Source organism: Bubalus kerabau, chromosome 23, assembly GCF_029407905.1.
Source record: "Bubalus kerabau isolate K-KA32 ecotype Philippines breed swamp buffalo chromosome 23, PCC_UOA_SB_1v2, whole genome shotgun sequence".
Lineage (NCBI taxonomy): Eukaryota > Metazoa > Chordata > Mammalia > Artiodactyla > Bovidae > Bubalus > Bubalus kerabau.
Genome location: NC_073646.1, coordinates 29177915 through 29196233, shown reverse-complemented (window position 1 = coordinate 29196233; position 18319 = coordinate 29177915). Strand labels below are relative to the sequence as shown.

Below are 18319 nucleotides of genomic sequence, written 5' to 3'. Positions count from 1 at the left end.
AACTCGAGTCTCTGGTTCTTATAACCAAAGGAGACTACTTAATGGCACACCTCCAGCACTGCTAACATCAGCTGACCCACTTTCCTTCCCAGTAGAATTCCATTAAAAATCTCTAAATTGGCAATCTCTTTCCAACTCTTCTCCTTAATTAAGAATTTGGGCAAGTTGGATGTCTTCTCCACCAATTTTGTTTTAAAACTTTTGTGTTGCACTTCTGCTGGGTTATTTCTTGATTAAGAAACAGAACCCTTATTAGGTGACTAAACCTGTCCAGAACGTCGGAGCCACATCGATTTAGGGCACTTCATTTACTTCTCCAACTAACCAGAAAAGAAATTCAAAGCACATCTCTGATTAACAACCAACTAGAGGCATCATTTTAATATATAACTCTAGCTTGGGGATAACCATGCCTCACCAATTTCATCTCTCAAAATTATTTTGATACATAAATGCAGTTGAGTTTTAAGAAATGTATCTAGTTGATTTTAGTTTAATGCTCAAGAAATAAGAAACGGTCATGGAAAATGAAGGGGGGCAGTGGTTTAGTTGCTGATCTGAAACCTAACACTCTTAAATCACTTTTACCACATTCCAATATAGCTTTGGCAATCTGCATTTTAGAAGTATTTTAGAAATACTATCTTTTTGCTCACTGAAATAAGTACAGATTTATAAAGCAAAATGCTAACTTCAAGGGGAAAACATCCAAATACAAAAGTTCTTAGTTTCACTGACCTGTAATTGCTTTCACCACCATATCGGACACTTCTGGAATTTCTTCATTAACAGGGACACAAAGCATCTGAGGTGTAACCCAGTGCAGGGCTCTACCGAGAGAAAGAGAGAGACAGTGAAAAAAAAGGTCCAAGGATGGACTGCAGTCATTTATCATGTTATCTCCTCAGTGACAGAAAAAGACAGGGCCCCGCTGGCTCGTCAGGCAATCCCAGCCCCTGCACCTACCAGTAGCTCAGCTGACGTGCCGAGCAACTGGAATCCTATGATGAGGCTTCTCTTCTGCACTTATCACAAGAAAGCAGAAGACAATTTTTCCGGTTGAAATGAAATTATACTACATTGGAAAAGCAATGGATATTTGAGAATGAAGATCTGGCAAGAACCTGGTGCTCCCTGTCCTCACTGCCCACCTTTTAGGCTCTGCCCTCGACTTCTGAGGCACACCAGAGCCCGAGTCAGAGATCATCAGGCATGTGTTGCTTCCACCTGAACCGCTGAGATTTTTGGTCACATGGTGATTCCACTCGTGAAATTCTGCTGCCAACCCTCACCACATGCTTGACTAACGCTCTCACCCTGCACTTCAGTCTAAAGCCCACCGAGTTACTTCTGGCTTCATCCCTTATCTTCCCAAGATCTATTCCACACTTCCGATGAGACCTCATCAAGTTCAGAGCTACCGATTACCAGCCCTGCTGTCTGGGAACCCCACTTGTGATCCGAGGCTCCCTCTCCTCCAGAAACACCTCTTCAGGCTCAGGCCTGGCCCTATTCCCACATGTCGACGGCCTCTTTCCCCAGTGCTCTGCTGCCACTAGAATTCACAGCACGGGGACTCACTATACTGGCCATGGAACAGTGGGTGCTTTGCACAGTGTTAGCAACCCAGGGCCAGTGGAAAGATGCAGCAGCAGGAATGGCTGAATCACCCCTGGGAATAACAAAGAAAGACGACACACACTGCCTATATACGGATATTCACAGCTTCCTGCCTGACAAGATAGTGCAGTGAAATGAGAAAATAATGAAATTTCCTCTTGTTCCTTGGAAATTTTGGAGATCTGAACACCAGGCATGGTTCTCATCTAAAGCTGCCTGGATTCAAATAGATGAGCAAGATGGAGACCTGAGTCTTTTCCTCTTGTCAATTTACCACATTCCTTTTCTTTCTGACATCACAAAGGAGTTTATATGCTAAGGATGGCAGACACCTTAGCTGTTACTTGCACCCAAGGTCTGAAACTCAAGGGCCCTGTTTTCTCGGATGTGTTCTTCCAACGGGAGGTAGTAAATACAACAAGGAAAAGCAGAACAACCAACTACCTGATCCTCTTCTGAATAGCAAGATCTTTCTTCTCATCATCAGTAGTTTCTGGACAGAACACATATTTATAGAGACGAGTCATGATGTACTTTTCAATCTGATCCATTATCTTCTCAACTCTTTCTGGAGGCACTGAAATATTCAAAAGGATATTTGAATGAAGGATGAACATTTGAAATGAAGAGTAATGTTTTCATAGTACTTTCAATGTAGCAGAAAACTAATTTACCAGAAATACATTAAAAACACTCAAACAAAAGTATAAGATATTAAAAAATACTCTAAAAAAAATTACCCCAACTTTTGGGGCTGCCTTTTACAGAATTCCTACTTCTAACTTAAGCTGTCTGGCCAGACAGGTGTACACCCTGCTTAATGAGAAAACCTTAGCATGATGCTACATTAGAAAAGCACTTGAAATTCCCAAGACTGGTATGTGCTGGCAAGACTCACCCTTTCACTTTTCAGAGGTCTACTATATGACCTTAGAGGTCACTCTAAAGTAAACAAATGGGGCAGATTTCTCACCAAGATGGCAATTCCGAGATGGGGGTTTTATTTAAAAGCCTCCCAAGGGGTTTTACCTGACTCTGTCCCTATTCCCAATGAAATTATTAAATATTGCTCAAGAAATTATCCAATTGCCTGATTATCTTGGAATGATATACGTGGTGGTATTCAAAGATACTGCTAAATATAAAAGCAACTACCTGAATGTTAGCGGAGTAAGCTATAGAACAGAGCAGGCAAACCAACAAAGACTTCTGAGAAAGAGAGAAGCCACTGAGAGACCCAGCAGGAGGCCTGTGCAACTACCAGCAGTCCCTCGGAGGCGGGCTACCAAAGGATTACCTTTTCCACGAGTCTGCATTCTTTCAGCCACATTCTGGTAAAAATCCTGAGTACACTCTGACTGCTCCTCAATACTTAAGTCCTGAAACAAAGGGACAAAGAGGCTGCTAAGGAACTGAAAGATCAGGAGGAAAGCTCTAAATTTTACAAAACTTATTCCTTGAACTAATCCCCAAAGTACTTACGAATTCAATTACTGCTGCAGGGAAGAAAAGCCTGTCCTTTAATATTCTTTACCACATTCCATGATTTCTCATTTCTTTCTGCTGTATACACATATTCTTACATGGGTATAATGCATATTTTGTTAATTTACATGTATATGTACATTCTGACTTACGTAGTCTACTTAATCATTTGATGGCTTTATAATATTCCATTATATTAGCCAATTTCTTTAACTATCTTCTACCACTGTGTGCCATGGGTTCTTACCCTTTTTTCACTAGTTATATATCGCAGCTATAAACAACTGTGTGAAGATAGTTTATTTTGGGTTATTTCTTTGTGATTCATTTACAAAAGTGGCATTAACTGCTTAAAAAATATGAACAACTTTACAGCTCTAAATATCTGCTGCTCGACACAATCCTCAGAAACTCCAAGTACAGACATTAGCCGTGTATGTGCGCTTATTTCTACACAGCCCCTCCAACACCGAGCATCGTAATTTTTATTTGGGTTTTACTGATTTTACAGGTGTAACACATATATTAGTATTTATTCCCCACTTTCTTCCAAAGAATATTTGAAGTCTATATGAAAGATAAACCCAGCTCAGCGCAACCTAGAAAAATGACGAAACAAGACAAAACATGGAGAGAAACAGAAAGTAGAGCTGGAAAGATAACACTAAAATGTCTTCCTTGAAGATAGAGAAGTTAGTAAAAAAAAAAGTCAGCCCATAAATTTGTCTAACTAAGCTGTCTAGCAATCATCAGTAAGATGAAAACAGTCACACAACTGAGTGTCCAAAACTAAAAGCAGTTTCTTAGGTGAAATTCTGACTCCAAAATCAGGAATTTCTCCAAGGGTTCTCATGCAGATGTCATCACAGGAGGGCATGGATATGGCGCAAGACAAATTCCACAGGACTGCTTCTCACAGACCACCTCTGCATGGGCCAGTGACGCGGGTCAGTAAAGCCCCGATGAAGCACACAGTCCCTGACGCCCTGGCTGATTCAGAAGAGATGGCCTGGGGTGAGAGATAGTGAGCAAACCTTGCCCACCTGCCTTCACAAGGTCTCGTCCACCTTCCCTGGTTTGGGTCCTCATTATCTCTCGCCTGGAGTTCAGCTGCTCTTCCCACTTTCGATCTTTCTCTTCTCAACTGATCATCTTAGATCACAATCTAGTCCCCACGTACCCTGCTAGGTTTCCCGCCTCTCTAACAATGTAAAATTATTCTCTGTCCAGATTACTTCTGCTCCTCTCCAATCCTCCAGAAGCTGCCCAAGGAAGTGCCACAGGGTCTCATTCAAGGCTCGGTCCCCATCTCGCCTCCATTCCCTTGGTCAAAATAACCTTGCAGGCCTCACAGCACTCAACAGCGCTCTGTCATACCTTAACTGTTGCACTCCTTAACTGCCTGAATGTTTAATACCATTAAACCTTTTTCCTGATTATTAAGAACAATTTTCAACAGTTCCAATTTTAGCTCCTCTCTGTAGATGAAATAAGTATCTTAATCTGGTTTCTTCTAATGTTTTTCATTCTTAGCTATTTGGTGGGCATGTAAGGTTCATATCAAACACAGACTTTAAATAATTTGCACACAAACTTCTCTGTCTTCTTCAGCAGCAATTAGTAAAAAGCAATCCTGTTCCCGCTTGTTTTTCTAATTCTCATATAATTTGCTCCTGAGAAACTGAATTTATTTCTGGAATCCCTGGTTTATTTCACCATTCTCTCTCTCTTTTCTTTCTATATATGAAAATCATATCTAGTTGTGGTAACTTTCATTTTAGTATATTCTGAAGGGTCTGCTATATTTAGAAAATTCCCCTCCCAAACTCCACCTACCTTCTTTTACTAGAATAAAAAATGTAACATTGTAATTTAATATTTTAAGTATTCATACTGACCTGAAAGGTATTTGTAAATTTATCTTTTTGTTTTCCTCAGCTAGATCCAAGATATCTGTACTTCCTCAGCTAAATCCAAGATAAAATCCAGAAACAGTCTTTTAATTCTTTGAATAAACCTCTTTCTATATTAGATTAAGTTATCATTTAATATTTAATCTTTTTATTGCTATTATCTTTAAAAACTGCTCTTTTTAAAAAGTCTGCTAGGCTCTCTAGCTTTCTATCTCTGGCATCTTGTACTATAACTGAATTTGGTGGATTTATCTCACCATGCTGCTAAATTTATCTCTATTGGTATTCTGTTTTTTTCTCGGATTTTCCGGTAAGATTATTTTGCCCCAATTTACAGAAAATTATATTTTTATTCATTCTGAAAACATTTATTACATGGCTAATAGAATTCTAGCCACTGTACCAGGCAATTACATAAAAAATAACAACATTCTCAGAGGGCATTCAGATTGAACAGGAAGACTGAATGCAAATAATTCAGTACTTTCTGCAATAGATTATCTCCTTAGGTAGCTTAGAGGAAGAGATAGACAATAAACTAATTTATAATATATAACATGGCTAACTTTCATTCACATCAAATCTTAACAGTAAGAACACATTTCATTCTTAAGACTATTACCAGTACTCACTCCTAACTAGAAAACTATGGCCTCCTTTTAAAGGCCTAAATGGCCTGTTTTATAGGTGGCAATGGATCACCTAATTCCTCCCCCAGCTCCACACAATCATTGTAATTTTGTTACAGTTCAGAAAACTCCATTTTCTATTTCTATTGCACAGATTTACACTTTAGCACAGTGTTTATTTTGCAATGTGAACTAACCTGCCACTCTGTTTTCTTATTCTGCTTTAGATTCTTCAGAGGACTTACCACAGTTGTATATTATAAATTAGTTTATTGCCTATCTCCTGCACTAAAATGTCAGTTCCCTGAGGGTACTATTTACTTTCGTGTCCTTGGAGGCCACAACAGAGCCAGGCGTAGAAAAAAAGAATGCAAGGGGACATGCCTAATGGCTGATTCATGCTGATATAAGGCAGAAACCAACACAATATTGTAAAGCAATTATCCTCCAATTAAAAATAAATAAATTTTTAAAAAAAGAATGCAAGTGGCCATTTATTACTACTCTTTATACTATTCTAAGACGCAGGGAAACAGTTCTATGTTGACCTCTCCTATTTCTGCATCTTGTGAGGAGACACTGGCAGCCTTTGTTCTGCACCCTTTTCCAAGATAGCTGTATAGTGGACAGGCCGTGAAAACAGGGGTAGGGCCCCACTCAAGTGAAAAGGGTAGGCTGTTCATTGTCTAATATAATAAGGTTTCTTTGGCAGGCTCACAGCACTATAAAAGATCCTCTTCTTTAGCCTAACTCACTGCCTATGCAGGGATTACCTGGTTGATATACTCTGGCCACTGCTAATGCTGTTATACACTGGCTTTTTTTTTCTTGACCCAGGAAGCTTGTCTTCTGCCAGTATTCATGGAATTATGAAAGTGAAAGCATTAGTTGCTCAGTCGTGTTCAACTCTTTGCAACCGCATTGACTGTAGCCCTCCAGGCTCTTCTGTTGATGGAACTGTGCAAGCAAGAACACTGGAGAGGATAGCCATTCCCTTCTCCAGGGGATCTTCTCGACCCAGGGATCAAACACGGGTCTCCTGCATTACAGGTGGATTCTTTACTATCTGAGCCACCAGGGAAGCCCATGAAACTATGGCAGGCTAACTTTTAACTTGCAAGTAGATTACATCTCAGATCCTTCAAAGTTCTTCCCAAAGGAGCTAAGTGACATAATAGCACGTTTGTGCTGGTAAATTCTTTTAAGTTTTATAAAATTCCAAAAAGTTTTTCAAATTTTCTAAGAAAAAGCACAGTCTAGCAGTGTAAATTACTTCTTTTCTTTAAGCATTCTTTAACCAATACCTGGGATAGTCTTTTCTATAATGTCTGTGTAAAGCCACTTTATTTTTTTTCCTAAAATTAAAAAAAAAAAAAAAATTGTCTGGCTGAAGTCTTTTTTCCACCCCTAGCTTTCAAAATCTTTGATAATTTCCTTAATTATGTTTTGTGTATTTTATCTTTTGAAACTAGATCTCCATGACCTATTTTCTAGATTAAGTTTCTTTTGTACTACAGTTAACTGTTTGATCTACTTAGGTTTTAACTTTTAATGTTCATATTTTTTGTATCAGTAGTCTCTGCTGCCTTCAATCATTTCCTTTTCCAGGAAACTAAAGATATTAGGGCTTTATGCCTTCTAAATACATGTTTAATTTTAAGTTTTAAAGTATGTCGCCAAGCATGTAGTCCTCAGATTTTAAGATAATCCACCTTCCAAGGGAATATACCCCATGGTCATGAAGCTAGTTGATTTCTGTCAAATTCAATTACTGGCAAAATGAAGGTGGTAAGAACTATCAAGGTACGTGAGTTCACTTCATCACTCTAAGGAAAAGCCAGTAGCAGTTAGTCACTTTTAGGAGCTAGTTACTATGACAAAGTACTCAAATGTGCTTTTCACAAACATTACCATGTAATTTTTCAGCAAGAGAAATGTTTAAACTTTTGCCTTTGCTTCAGTGAATGAAATGTGTAAGGGTTAAGTGTTCCAGAAACTCACATTCTGAGACAGAAGGGACAGAGCAGTTGGTGCACCAGGTAGCCAAATTCTGCAGAATTCCCAAAGATGTCACATTCATTTAAAACACTCTGAGGGCACCAGAGTTTGAGCACATACAATGTTATTCATGACACTCCAGGGGTCCAGTAGTGTCCTGTCAGTGGCTTCTGCAAGTCCCTGACATTACTAAACATATAGTCTTAAAAATCAATGAACAGACTTCTGAATTAGAGTTCATTAATGCAATTGTACATTTAGCATTGGTTACATGAGTTTTCCAACAAGGTTTAGGAAAAGATCAAAAGTATTCACAGATGAGTAAAGTGAACCAGGCTTTTCAAGCAGTATAGCAGCTAGTTTTTTAAAAAATCTCTTTAAGCATTACTTTGCAATACTTCAGTGTGTGGGAATTATGCAGGTGCTGAATGAAATTTTAACCTAAAGAGGTACATTTTGGGGATGAGGAAGTATTTTTAAAAACTCTCAGTGCAGATATAAAGTATTTCCTGATAAAGATAAAATGGCTGAAAAAAATTTTAATGCAATTCTGAAAATACTTAATTTTTCTAGACTTGACCTGTATGTGGGAAAAAGGTTGCTCATCACTGGCATACTCTAGGACTGGAGAAAATAGGAACGAAGAGGAAAAAGGTATGGGCAAGAGTGGTTCACTGTTGAAACTATGGGTTAGAAATTACAGGGTAAAGACACACATGGAGAGGACATAAGCTGTTATCCAAGTGACCCTGGATAAATCACTCATCCTCTCTGGCTCTTAACTTCCCTACCTGTACAATAAATGGACAGAAGTTGCTAAGGTCCTTTTCAATGTCTAAATTTTAGCTTTCACTTCTCTACCTGAGCAAGGACAGGAAAATTAAAAATCAAAATACAAAACCAAACAAACAAACAAAAAAATCCTAAATGATTATTCTCGGTCTAATGATTATTACTTAAGAGTTCAGGTCTACTATGGCCCTCTTGGCAGCTTACTATTTATAAGGTGACAAGTTAGGAAGGCTTATTACTAAAGGACACAGTATAAGTGGCTTTGATGCCAGACTTTCCACATCAAGATGATCCAAATACCATTGAGTTGCAGTGGAAAAGTATTAGCCTTAGAGTCATGTTTAACTTAGTTCAGTGACATTTCCCAGCTAAGTGACAACATTTCTGGATCTTTATCTTCTCAGTTGGAAAATGACAAAGTTTCACTAGATTATCTCTAAGACCTTTCCTAAAACCAAACCTCTACGTTTCTAGGTGGTTCTCAACCTACCCTTTTGTAATGCATTGCTTCCAAAAACAGCTTGGTCTGCTTATAGATTTCTTGGCCTGTCTTGTGGAAGGTCTTGAGAAATTCTATGAACTCTTTAGACACTCTATCCGTTTCAATGCTGGTTTGCCGGTTTATGGAAGGACTGGGAGCTTTTGCTTCCTGAATTTCTGCTGGGAAAATTAAACATAGTAAGTTTCATTACACAGAAGATCCATGCATGGAATTACTTTAAGTATCTAACTTAAGATTATTTAAATTATACTAAATCAAAGTTAAACTTGAATTTAAGTTATTTTATGTTTAAGCATTTGGATTCTCCTTGTTTGTTTAATCACTAAGTCGTGTCTGACTCTTTTGCAACCTCATGAACTGTAGCCCATTAGGCTCCTCTGTCCCTGGGATTTCCCAGGCAAGTATACTGGAGTGGGTTGCCATTTCCTTCTCCAGGGGATCTTCCCAACCCAGGAATCAAACCCCTGTCTCTGCACTGCAGGCAGATTCTTTACCCCTGAGCCACCAGGGAAGCCCATGCACCTTGTAACACAGCTTTAAAACACATGAAACACAAACTAAAGAGAAGAAATTTTTAAATCCATAATTTTAATAGGAGAGTTCAATGCTCCTCTCTTGGTAATCAATATTATAGGTAACACAAAAAAGTCAATAAGGACAGAATACCTGAACAATGCTATCAGACAACTTGAATTAACTGATATTTATAGAATACTCCACCCAACAAAAACAGAATACACATGCAATCTGACAAACTAACAGTGGTAATAGTTTACATACAGCAAATGTTTATTACGTGCTAAGTACTTTCCCAATGCTTTGTTGCGTAATCCTAAAGCTAAGGCTTGAGAACATTAATTAACTTGAATGATGCTGCAGCTATTTAAGTGGCACAAGCTGGAATCTGAACCCAGGACTCTGTGCCTTAACTCTGCAACCTGAGCTCCTTACTATGCATTATCTGCCTCAGCATGTCAGAATGGACTGAGGACTCTTTCCAGGGAACACCATGCCCTGAGACTCTGCGGATCTGTAAGCCAGCCAAGGGCAGGGAAACTCTAACCATCTCTTTTATTGCCTTACTTGTGCACACTCTCTCCCTTCAACAAATACTATTTTCCAAAGACAGATGATTTTGATTTTTAAAAAATACTCTTTCAAAATGCTAATGAAAGTAAAGATACTCTGTATGATACTATAATGGTAAATACATATCATTATACATTTGTCCAAATCAACCGAATGTTCAATGCCAAGAATGAATCCTTATGTAAACTACATGCTTCTGAAAATCATGTGTCAATGTAGCTTCAGCAACTGTAACACAAAAGGCCCACTCTGGCGGGGGATGCTGACACTGGAAGAGACTCTGCATGTGTGGAGGCACAGCACGTATGGGAACTCTCTGTATCATCCTTTCAATTTTATGTGAGCCTAAAACTGCTTTAAAAAAAACTTAAAAGAATAAAAAAGATGAACTGCATTCACTAGTTATGAATTAGTATATGCATGCATGCTAAGTCACTTCAGTTGTGTCCGACTCTTTGTGACCCTATGGATCACAGCTCACCAGACTCCTCTATCCATGGAATTCTCCCAAAGAATCCCTTTCTACCCACTATCTAGAGTCACAAAATTTTAACACTTTGCTCCATGTCTGTGTGCAATTTTTTCTAAATTTTTTCAGAATAGATGGTATGCTCTTTACCCCTTAGTTTGAGTATTTCTTAGCAACAAGGATATTCTGTCGCTAACTATAATTACTGAAAAATAAGCATTTTTTTTTTTAAACACAGGATCAAACTGAGGGTCACACATTTATTTAGTGGTCATACAGTCTCCTCTAACCTGGAAATGTGTCTTTGTTTTTCATGACACTGACAATTTTGAAGAATACAAGCCAGTTATTTTTACTGAATGTACCTCAATTTGTGTTTCTCTACTGTTGCCTCATGACTAGATGTCAGGTTATAAATTTTCAGCTTAAATATTACACAATTGATGTTGTGTTCTTCTCAAATTATCATATCTAGAAGCACACAAGGTCCATTTCCCACGCTGTAATACAGCTATCATTTCTCTATGTGTAATCAGTAAATAAGCTGTGGGAGTTAACCTGAATCACGGTTCACCACTTGTTCCTCAGGAAACTCCCTACTCTCACCCTAGATTCAGCATCCACTGGTGTAACCTGTCTCAACCAGCTCCTACCAGGATAACTATAACATGGTGATTTTCTATCTCCATCACTCCTATATGTGTTAGTCAACACTCTATGGTAAGCAAGAGTTTTCTTCCCTTCTTTATCTATTTTATTAGTTGGATGGACTAATAGATTATTGTTTTATTCATCTGCAGTCCATTTATTGTCTTTATTTGTTTTGATACCCAAATTTGGTCAGTGGGAACCCATTCAAGCTGACCTCTGGGTGCTTGACATGTCCCCAACATTTCTGAGGGGCCCTCCTTTCCCCGCTCCAGTTCCAGAATCACTCAATTCTTCAAGGAACATGAATTCACTTCAGTGTAGGATAGTATGTAGAATCTAAGGTCTGAGTAGAAAGATTGGCATCTTAATTCTTAAAAAAAAAAAAAAAAAAAAAAAAGACAGCCTTTCTTAATCCCTCCTTAGAGCATACCTTTTAGATTATTTGTAAAAGATGAACACAAGATTCTACTCAGGGTGACATCTATTTGAGCTCTAAAGAAAAAGGGCATTTTAGAATGTATGAGCAACTATTTCAACTTGGCTGACCCACTGTGATCTACTCTAAACTACACCTCACTCAACCCTGCTTTGGAGATTAAAAAACTGAAAGTAAATTCTCTGAGTCTTTACGGTCAAGCTGTCCCATTAATCTTCTCTGAAGACACAGACAACTCTAACAGGAAGTTAAAATATTTTTCAAATCTCTTAGAAGGTTATTTGTGTTCTATGTACCACCAACCTGCCCTGGCTTAAGAGCTTTCTTTCGTACCACCAATAGAAGCAAGTAAAATATCAAGAGCAAAGACATCTCGTATTAACAAAGTAAAATAAAGAACACAGAACATAAAAGGCCTATTGTAGTCTAGACTCAATAAATGAAAACTGCATTTAGTATAGGCTAACTTCATCCACATGCAAAGGCCCAAAAAATAATCATCCTGAAATGCAGAGTTCATTTGGCAGAGTTACATAAGCAATCTGTGAAACAAAGATCCAATAGCATCTTCTTTTCTAATACACACACATCAATTTTTTTCCCAACACTCTGAAGTCTTTCTCACCACATGCTTTCTACAGACATAAAACAGCTAAAGGTTAAAAAAAAAAATCTATCATTCTAAAGAAATTTAAAAAATTAAGAAATATTCCACATGAAAGTTTTTAAGATTAAAAATCACTTGAAATTTTTCTTTTAAAGTACAAATCTTCTTTCTATAATACAATGTACACCGTATAGAAGCTCCTAGGACATGATTTTTAAAAGTGCCAAGTATAGTCATAAATGTGTGTGACTATTATGCACTTATCTATCTACATAGATACAGACACAGATATAGTTGTAGGTGAACACATACATATTTGAGGTCAAGGGATATAAGGGGAAAAAGCTTAACCAGGACTTAGGAGACCTGAACTCTAATATTAGCAACTCATTATATGACCTTGGGTAAATCAGTTCACCTTATGGGCTTTCATACTGTCATCTGTAAAATGTGACAGTTAGAGCTGATGATTTTATAATTCTTTACTATTTCACTTGTTGTCATATATCGTCTCACCAGACATCTATAAATGCATAAGGTTAATCAGACTTCCCCAAAGAAGGAAACAGAATGCAAACTAAACAAGAATGAATGGCTTTGATCAATACCTCCGAGTTCCTTACCAGGAGGTTTTTTTCTATCAAAAAAACAACACGCGTTTTAAAATAGCTAACACATACTGGAGACTGACTATGTGTGTTAGGTACTGCGCTAAAACTCTGTACACACATCAGCTCATTTACTCCTCAAGACATGCCAATGATAGGTATTACTATCCCTCAGAATAGACAGGGCTTAAAGAGATCAGCCTGCTTAGGTCACACAGCTAGCAAACTGCAAAGCTGAGACTCAAACCAGGGTGACTCCAAAGTATACACTTTTAATCACCTACTACACTACCTCCCCATAAATAAACCATGAACCAAATATATTCTTATCAAACACATCTAATCTGTAACAGGTATCGATTATTCCCCTTCTTACTGCTGTAGAGAAAACTGCTGACAGAGGGCCAAGCAAGAACAATTCCAAACGGATCATGTGAATGAAAAGATGGCATAAAGGTTTGCCTTTATTCAAGAGAAGTGCTGTATTTTTGGATAAACAATCATTCCTTCTAATAAACAAAAAACAATAGTCATTAAATCCAAAAGATCAGTAAAGATCTTTAGCTGTGATACTATTACTTCCCTTCCTGCAGGCAGACCAAAAACCTAACAATTATCCCAGGTTGGGGTGGAGGGAGTGGAAGGAAGTGTCCAAGAGCACAGCTCTCTGACAGCATCAGTGTTGGTTATCAACAGAGAGGTAGAGAGACTAAGGTCTAACAAGAGACAGTCTTTCTTGCTTCCTACTGGGTCATTTCAATTAGCTTATCAGCTCACTGGTAGAACAAGTGTGACTTTAGCGAGAATTTTCCTGCTGGTTATAATGTGGAATTTTAAGCAGTAGGATGAAAAAGGTCAAGCACATACAAAAGTGAGCCTTTCCTACATGTTCTCTAAATAGTATTTCCTATCTAGACACAAGCTGCCTCTCAAGCTTTCAGAAAACTTCTCTTTTAGACAACTTTAAGATAACTTGAAACAGTCATTTCTGATAACGTATGGATAGTGAGGATATTAAACAAAGGAGAGTAAACCAATATTCAAAAACTGAAGGCAAAAAAATAAAACACCCAAGCAGATACGATGGGTATAAATTTTATAAACAAAGCTATATATTTCAACTATCTTTATTCCTCTGATAAAGTAAAAATAAGTTTTCTTAAACAGAATGTCCTCCAACCAATGAGATTTCATTTGTCATCTGCACCTCCAACCCAACATCTCAAGTCTGAGTTGATATCTCTGAATGCTTACAGAAATTACAAAGCTGAGCCCACACACATTCTGTGTCTCACTGGGCACAAAAGGAAAAAGAGAATCAGAAAAATTACCCTTCTTTGCTCCAACCCTGGATGAAGCACTGAAGAATTTCTTCACTGTGGTAACCTTGCGGGTCTTCTCATTCGTTTTCTTCTCTTCAAACTTGGAAAATGTGAGGGATTGGGCCCCTTGGCTGCTCTGACTGCTGGCAAAGGCCTCTTCTTCCTCCCGCTGCAGTCTGTAATTCAAGGAGAGATCAAGAGTAACCCTGATAGTCTCCAAGTTTTCCTTGCATCTACAGGTAATAACTCGATGAATTGGGGAGCTAAAACGTTCAGAATTAGAGGTTAAATACCAAAGAGGTCTGAGGTCTCTGACAGCAAACTATCCTATGTGCCACTACAAACTTCAAAAGGGACTTTCTCCGTGGATCAAGTTCATTCAGCAGTTGTACGAGGATTACACACAAAAAATACAGTCTAGTCCTCTTCCCTGACAACCTCAAGGGTAGAAGAGAGAAAGAGCTAAGTCAATAACTACCACATAATGTGACAGCGCCTACAGTAGACAGCAAAACCCTAGTGCTATGAGAATACAGGGGGACAAACCTAAGTCTGCTGGAAGAGTCCAAGAAGGTTTTTTGTTTTAAATTTATTTTATTATTTTTGGCTATGCCAGGTCTTTGTTACCATGTGCAGGCTTTCTTTAGTTGCAGCAAGCAGGGGCTACTCTCTACTTGTGGTACACGGGCTTTTCACTGCGGTGGTTTCTCTTTTTGCAGAGCATGCGCTCCAGGGCATAGGCTTCAACAGCCGGGGTACACAGGATTAGATGCCCCACTGCACGTGGAATCTTCCCAGATGAGGGATTGAACCCGCATCCCCTGCATTGGCAGACGGATTCTTAACCACTGGACCACCAGGGAAGCCTTAGGAAAGTTTTTATAATGGTGATATTCAGGCCAGTCTTAGAAGGATCAAGAGGATTCCACCAAGTGGAAGAGCATTCCAGAAAGAAGATACTACTACAAATGGGAAGGATGTGACTTGTGTTGAGGACCAAGTTCATTCAATGTAGTCAGATCCCTAACGACATGATAGACTCTGATGTTGGATGTACAGGTAGGCGCCAGGTGGTAAGAAGCCTCGACTGCCAAGCCTGCTATAATCCTGGACTTCATCACATGGTGGGGAATCAAGAAAGACTATAATCCAACACCATTATCTGATCTGTGCTTTAAACACAATGCAGGCAGCTGTGTGACACCTGGAGGGGCAGACAGACTAGGGACAGAGACGGTAATTAAGAACAGAGTACACAGATTTAAGAGAGAGAAGCAAGAACCTGGAAACAGGAGAGGATAGAATTCAAAAGGCCTCTCTGAGCTGAAATAAGGAGAACATGCTCAATTACCTGCAAGCAGTGTGTGGGAGCGAAGGAGTCAACTGAATAAAGAGTGACGTCATTAACTGGATACAGAGAGGGACAGGAGGAGCTGCTGGAAGTGGGGATTAGAGGAAATAAAAGCAAGAAATCTGGCCTTGGACCAGCTGAATTTGAGGTATTCATAACAAATCTCAAAAGTTATCCATAGAACTATGATTCTCAAAGTGTGATTCCCCAGACAGCAGTGTCAACATCACCTGGGAACTATCTAAAGCTACAAAACCTGGTGGTCCAGTGGTGCTATTCATGGCATTTTATTAGCTCCTATGCTCACTAGACATTCTATGTTTTAATTTTTATCACAGTCATTTTCCTGGATAATACTAACAAATGCCATTTTTTAAGGAAAAGTTAAATTTCTGTACTTTCAGGACCATGGATACAAATCAACAGGTTTCTACTATTATGTGCTTATCACTGTGCCAGATGTCATGCTGAGTATATTAAAAGAATGAGGAAAATAATGCTTGATGAAAGTCATAAGCCAAGCCCTGAGCACTCATATCTATAACCTCATTTAATCTTCACCGTGAAGTATGCTCATCTTCATTCAAAGGAGCTTACTGTCTATGTTAGAGAACTAAGACTTAACTCATCCCAAACACAAAACAATTAAAAGTTAAGACAAAGTGAAGAAATCACTGAAAGCTATTCATTAAGTGGTGAACGAAAGAAAATATCCATTTCTCTTAAAATTAAGCTGACTTGCTGATAGCTCAAAACAGAAGAGAAAAATGTATTCTCAAGCTGTGTATCCAGTTACATCATTGTCTAAACACCCCAAGTTAAGTCCTTTTACCGCTCTGCCAGTTCCCAGTCCTCCTGAATCTGCTTCTGCCTGGCTTTGTGGTACTCCTCTCTCCAGCACTTGGAGCAGAAACCCTGCCAAGCAGGGTTGCCATAGTAACCACATCCTTTCTTGCATAGGAGCTCCGACTGATCCACATGAATTCCTCGGCGTTCAGACTTAAGGCTCATCTTCCTCCTGCTAATCAAAGAGCAAACAAGAAAGTGTTGTTGAAAATGAATTCACTATCATTCTGCTCACAGCAAAGCAAATAAGAAAAAAAATGAATGAGTTTATCAACTTCATGCTGTAAAAGAAGGAAGGGGAGGAAGAGGGAAAAGAAGGTTTCAATATGGCAAATTCCTGTCATACTAAAGAACAAACTTCTTATTCCTGCCCAATAATAAAGCATACTTTAAGAAAGGACTGATTGGATTAAATACCTAAACATAAGACACAAAACTATGAAACTCCTAGAACAAAATATAGGGGGAAAACGTCACAACATTGGATTTGGTGCCAATTTCTTGGAATATGACACCAAAAGCATAAGAAACAAGAGCAAAAACAGACAAATGGGACTACATCAAACTTCTGCACAGAAAAGGAATCAACAGAGTGAAAAGGCCACCTATGGAATTGGATAAAATATCTGCAAACCATTTATCTGATAAGAGCTTAATATTCAGAATATGTAAAGAACTAAAACTCAACAACAACAATAAAAATCCAATTAAAAATCAGCAAAGGCCATGAACAGACAATTCCCCAAAGAAGATATGTGTGTTAGTGTTAGTTGCTCAGTCGTGTCCAGCTTTTTGCGGCCCCATGGACTGTAGCCAACCAGGCTCCTCTGTCCATAGAATTCTCCAGGCAAGAATACTGGAGTGGGCTGCCACTTCCTTCTCTGGGGGATCTTCCTGACCCAGGGATTGAACCCAGGTCTCCTGCATTGCAGGCAGATTCTTGGCCTTCTGAGCCATGAAGAATACAAAGAGCCAACTAACATGTGAAAAGATGTTTAACATCACTAATTACTAGGTAAATGCAAACCCAAACCACAATGACTTATCACACATGCCTGTCAGAATGGCTATCACCAAAAAGAACACAAACAACAAGTGTTGACAAGGATGTAAAGAAATTGGAACCTTTGTGCACAGCTGGTGGGAAGGTGAAATGGCACAGTCACTGTGGAAAACAGTATGGAGAGTCCTCAAAAATTAGAAATAAAATTACCATATGATCCAGCAATCTCACTTCTGGGTATATTCCCCAAAGAACTGAAAACAGGATCTTGAAGAGAGATATGCACGCTCATGCTTCACTGAGCATTATTCACAGTAGCCAAGAGCTAGAAGCAATCTAAATATCCATCCAAGGATGAATGGATAAACACAGGATGAATGGATAAAGAAAATGTGGTATACACAATGGAATAGTATTCAGCCTCCAAAAGGAAAGAAATTCTATCATGTGCTACAACATGGATGAAGTTTGAAGACATTATGTCAAGTAGAATTAGTCAATCACAAAAAGACAAATCAAAGACATGATTCCACCTACATGAGGTATCTAAGTAAGTCAAACTCTTCAAACCAGAAAGTAGAATGATTGTTGCCAGGGGGTAGGGGGAGGGAGGCAAAGAGGAGTTGCTGTTCAATGGAAGAGACTTTCAGTTTTGCCAGATAAAAAGGTTCTAGAGATCCGTTGCACAAGGTACACATAGTTAACACTTCTGTATTATACACTTTGAAAATGGTTAAGATGGGGCTTCCCTGGTAGCAATGCAGGGGACATGGGTTCGATCCCTGGTCCAGGAAGATCCCACATGTGGCAGGACAGCTAAGCCCAACTACTACAACTACTGAAGCCCGCGCACCCTACAGCCCGAGCTTTGCAACAAGAGAAACCACTGCAGAGAGAAGCCTGTGCAGCACAACTAAAGAGGCACGCACCAAGCATTACTTCTGAGGATTCTCAAAGGCAAAAGGGAGGAGGAGAATTAAGGAAGAAGGCCAGAACTC

The 18319-nt window shown here is 38.9% G+C and overlaps 1 protein-coding gene across 4 annotated transcripts in view; it reads right to left on the bottom strand.

Moving 5' to 3' along the window:
* The window catches only part of RABGEF1 (RAB guanine nucleotide exchange factor 1), a 50356-nt gene that overhangs the window by 9414 nt on the left and 22623 nt on the right, over nucleotides 1–18319 (bottom strand). For 2 of the 4 annotated variants that reach the window (XM_055562462.1, XM_055562463.1), the window contains exons 2-7: nucleotides 16305–16493; nucleotides 14131–14297; nucleotides 8928–9097; nucleotides 2918–2999; nucleotides 2065–2197; nucleotides 739–830 (exon numbers count right to left, since the gene is read on the bottom strand). In XM_055562462.1, coding sequence (XP_055418437.1) covers nucleotides 739–830; nucleotides 2065–2197; nucleotides 2918–2999; nucleotides 8928–9097; nucleotides 14131–14297; nucleotides 16305–16483 — 823 coding nt within the window. In that variant the 5' untranslated portion in view covers nucleotides 16484–16493. Of the gene's footprint in view, nucleotides 1–738; nucleotides 831–2064; nucleotides 2198–2917; nucleotides 3000–8927; nucleotides 9098–14130; nucleotides 14298–16304; nucleotides 16494–18319 lie in introns of those variants that run through there. The other 2 variants (XM_055562464.1, XM_055562461.1) reach the window with 2 other exon arrangements.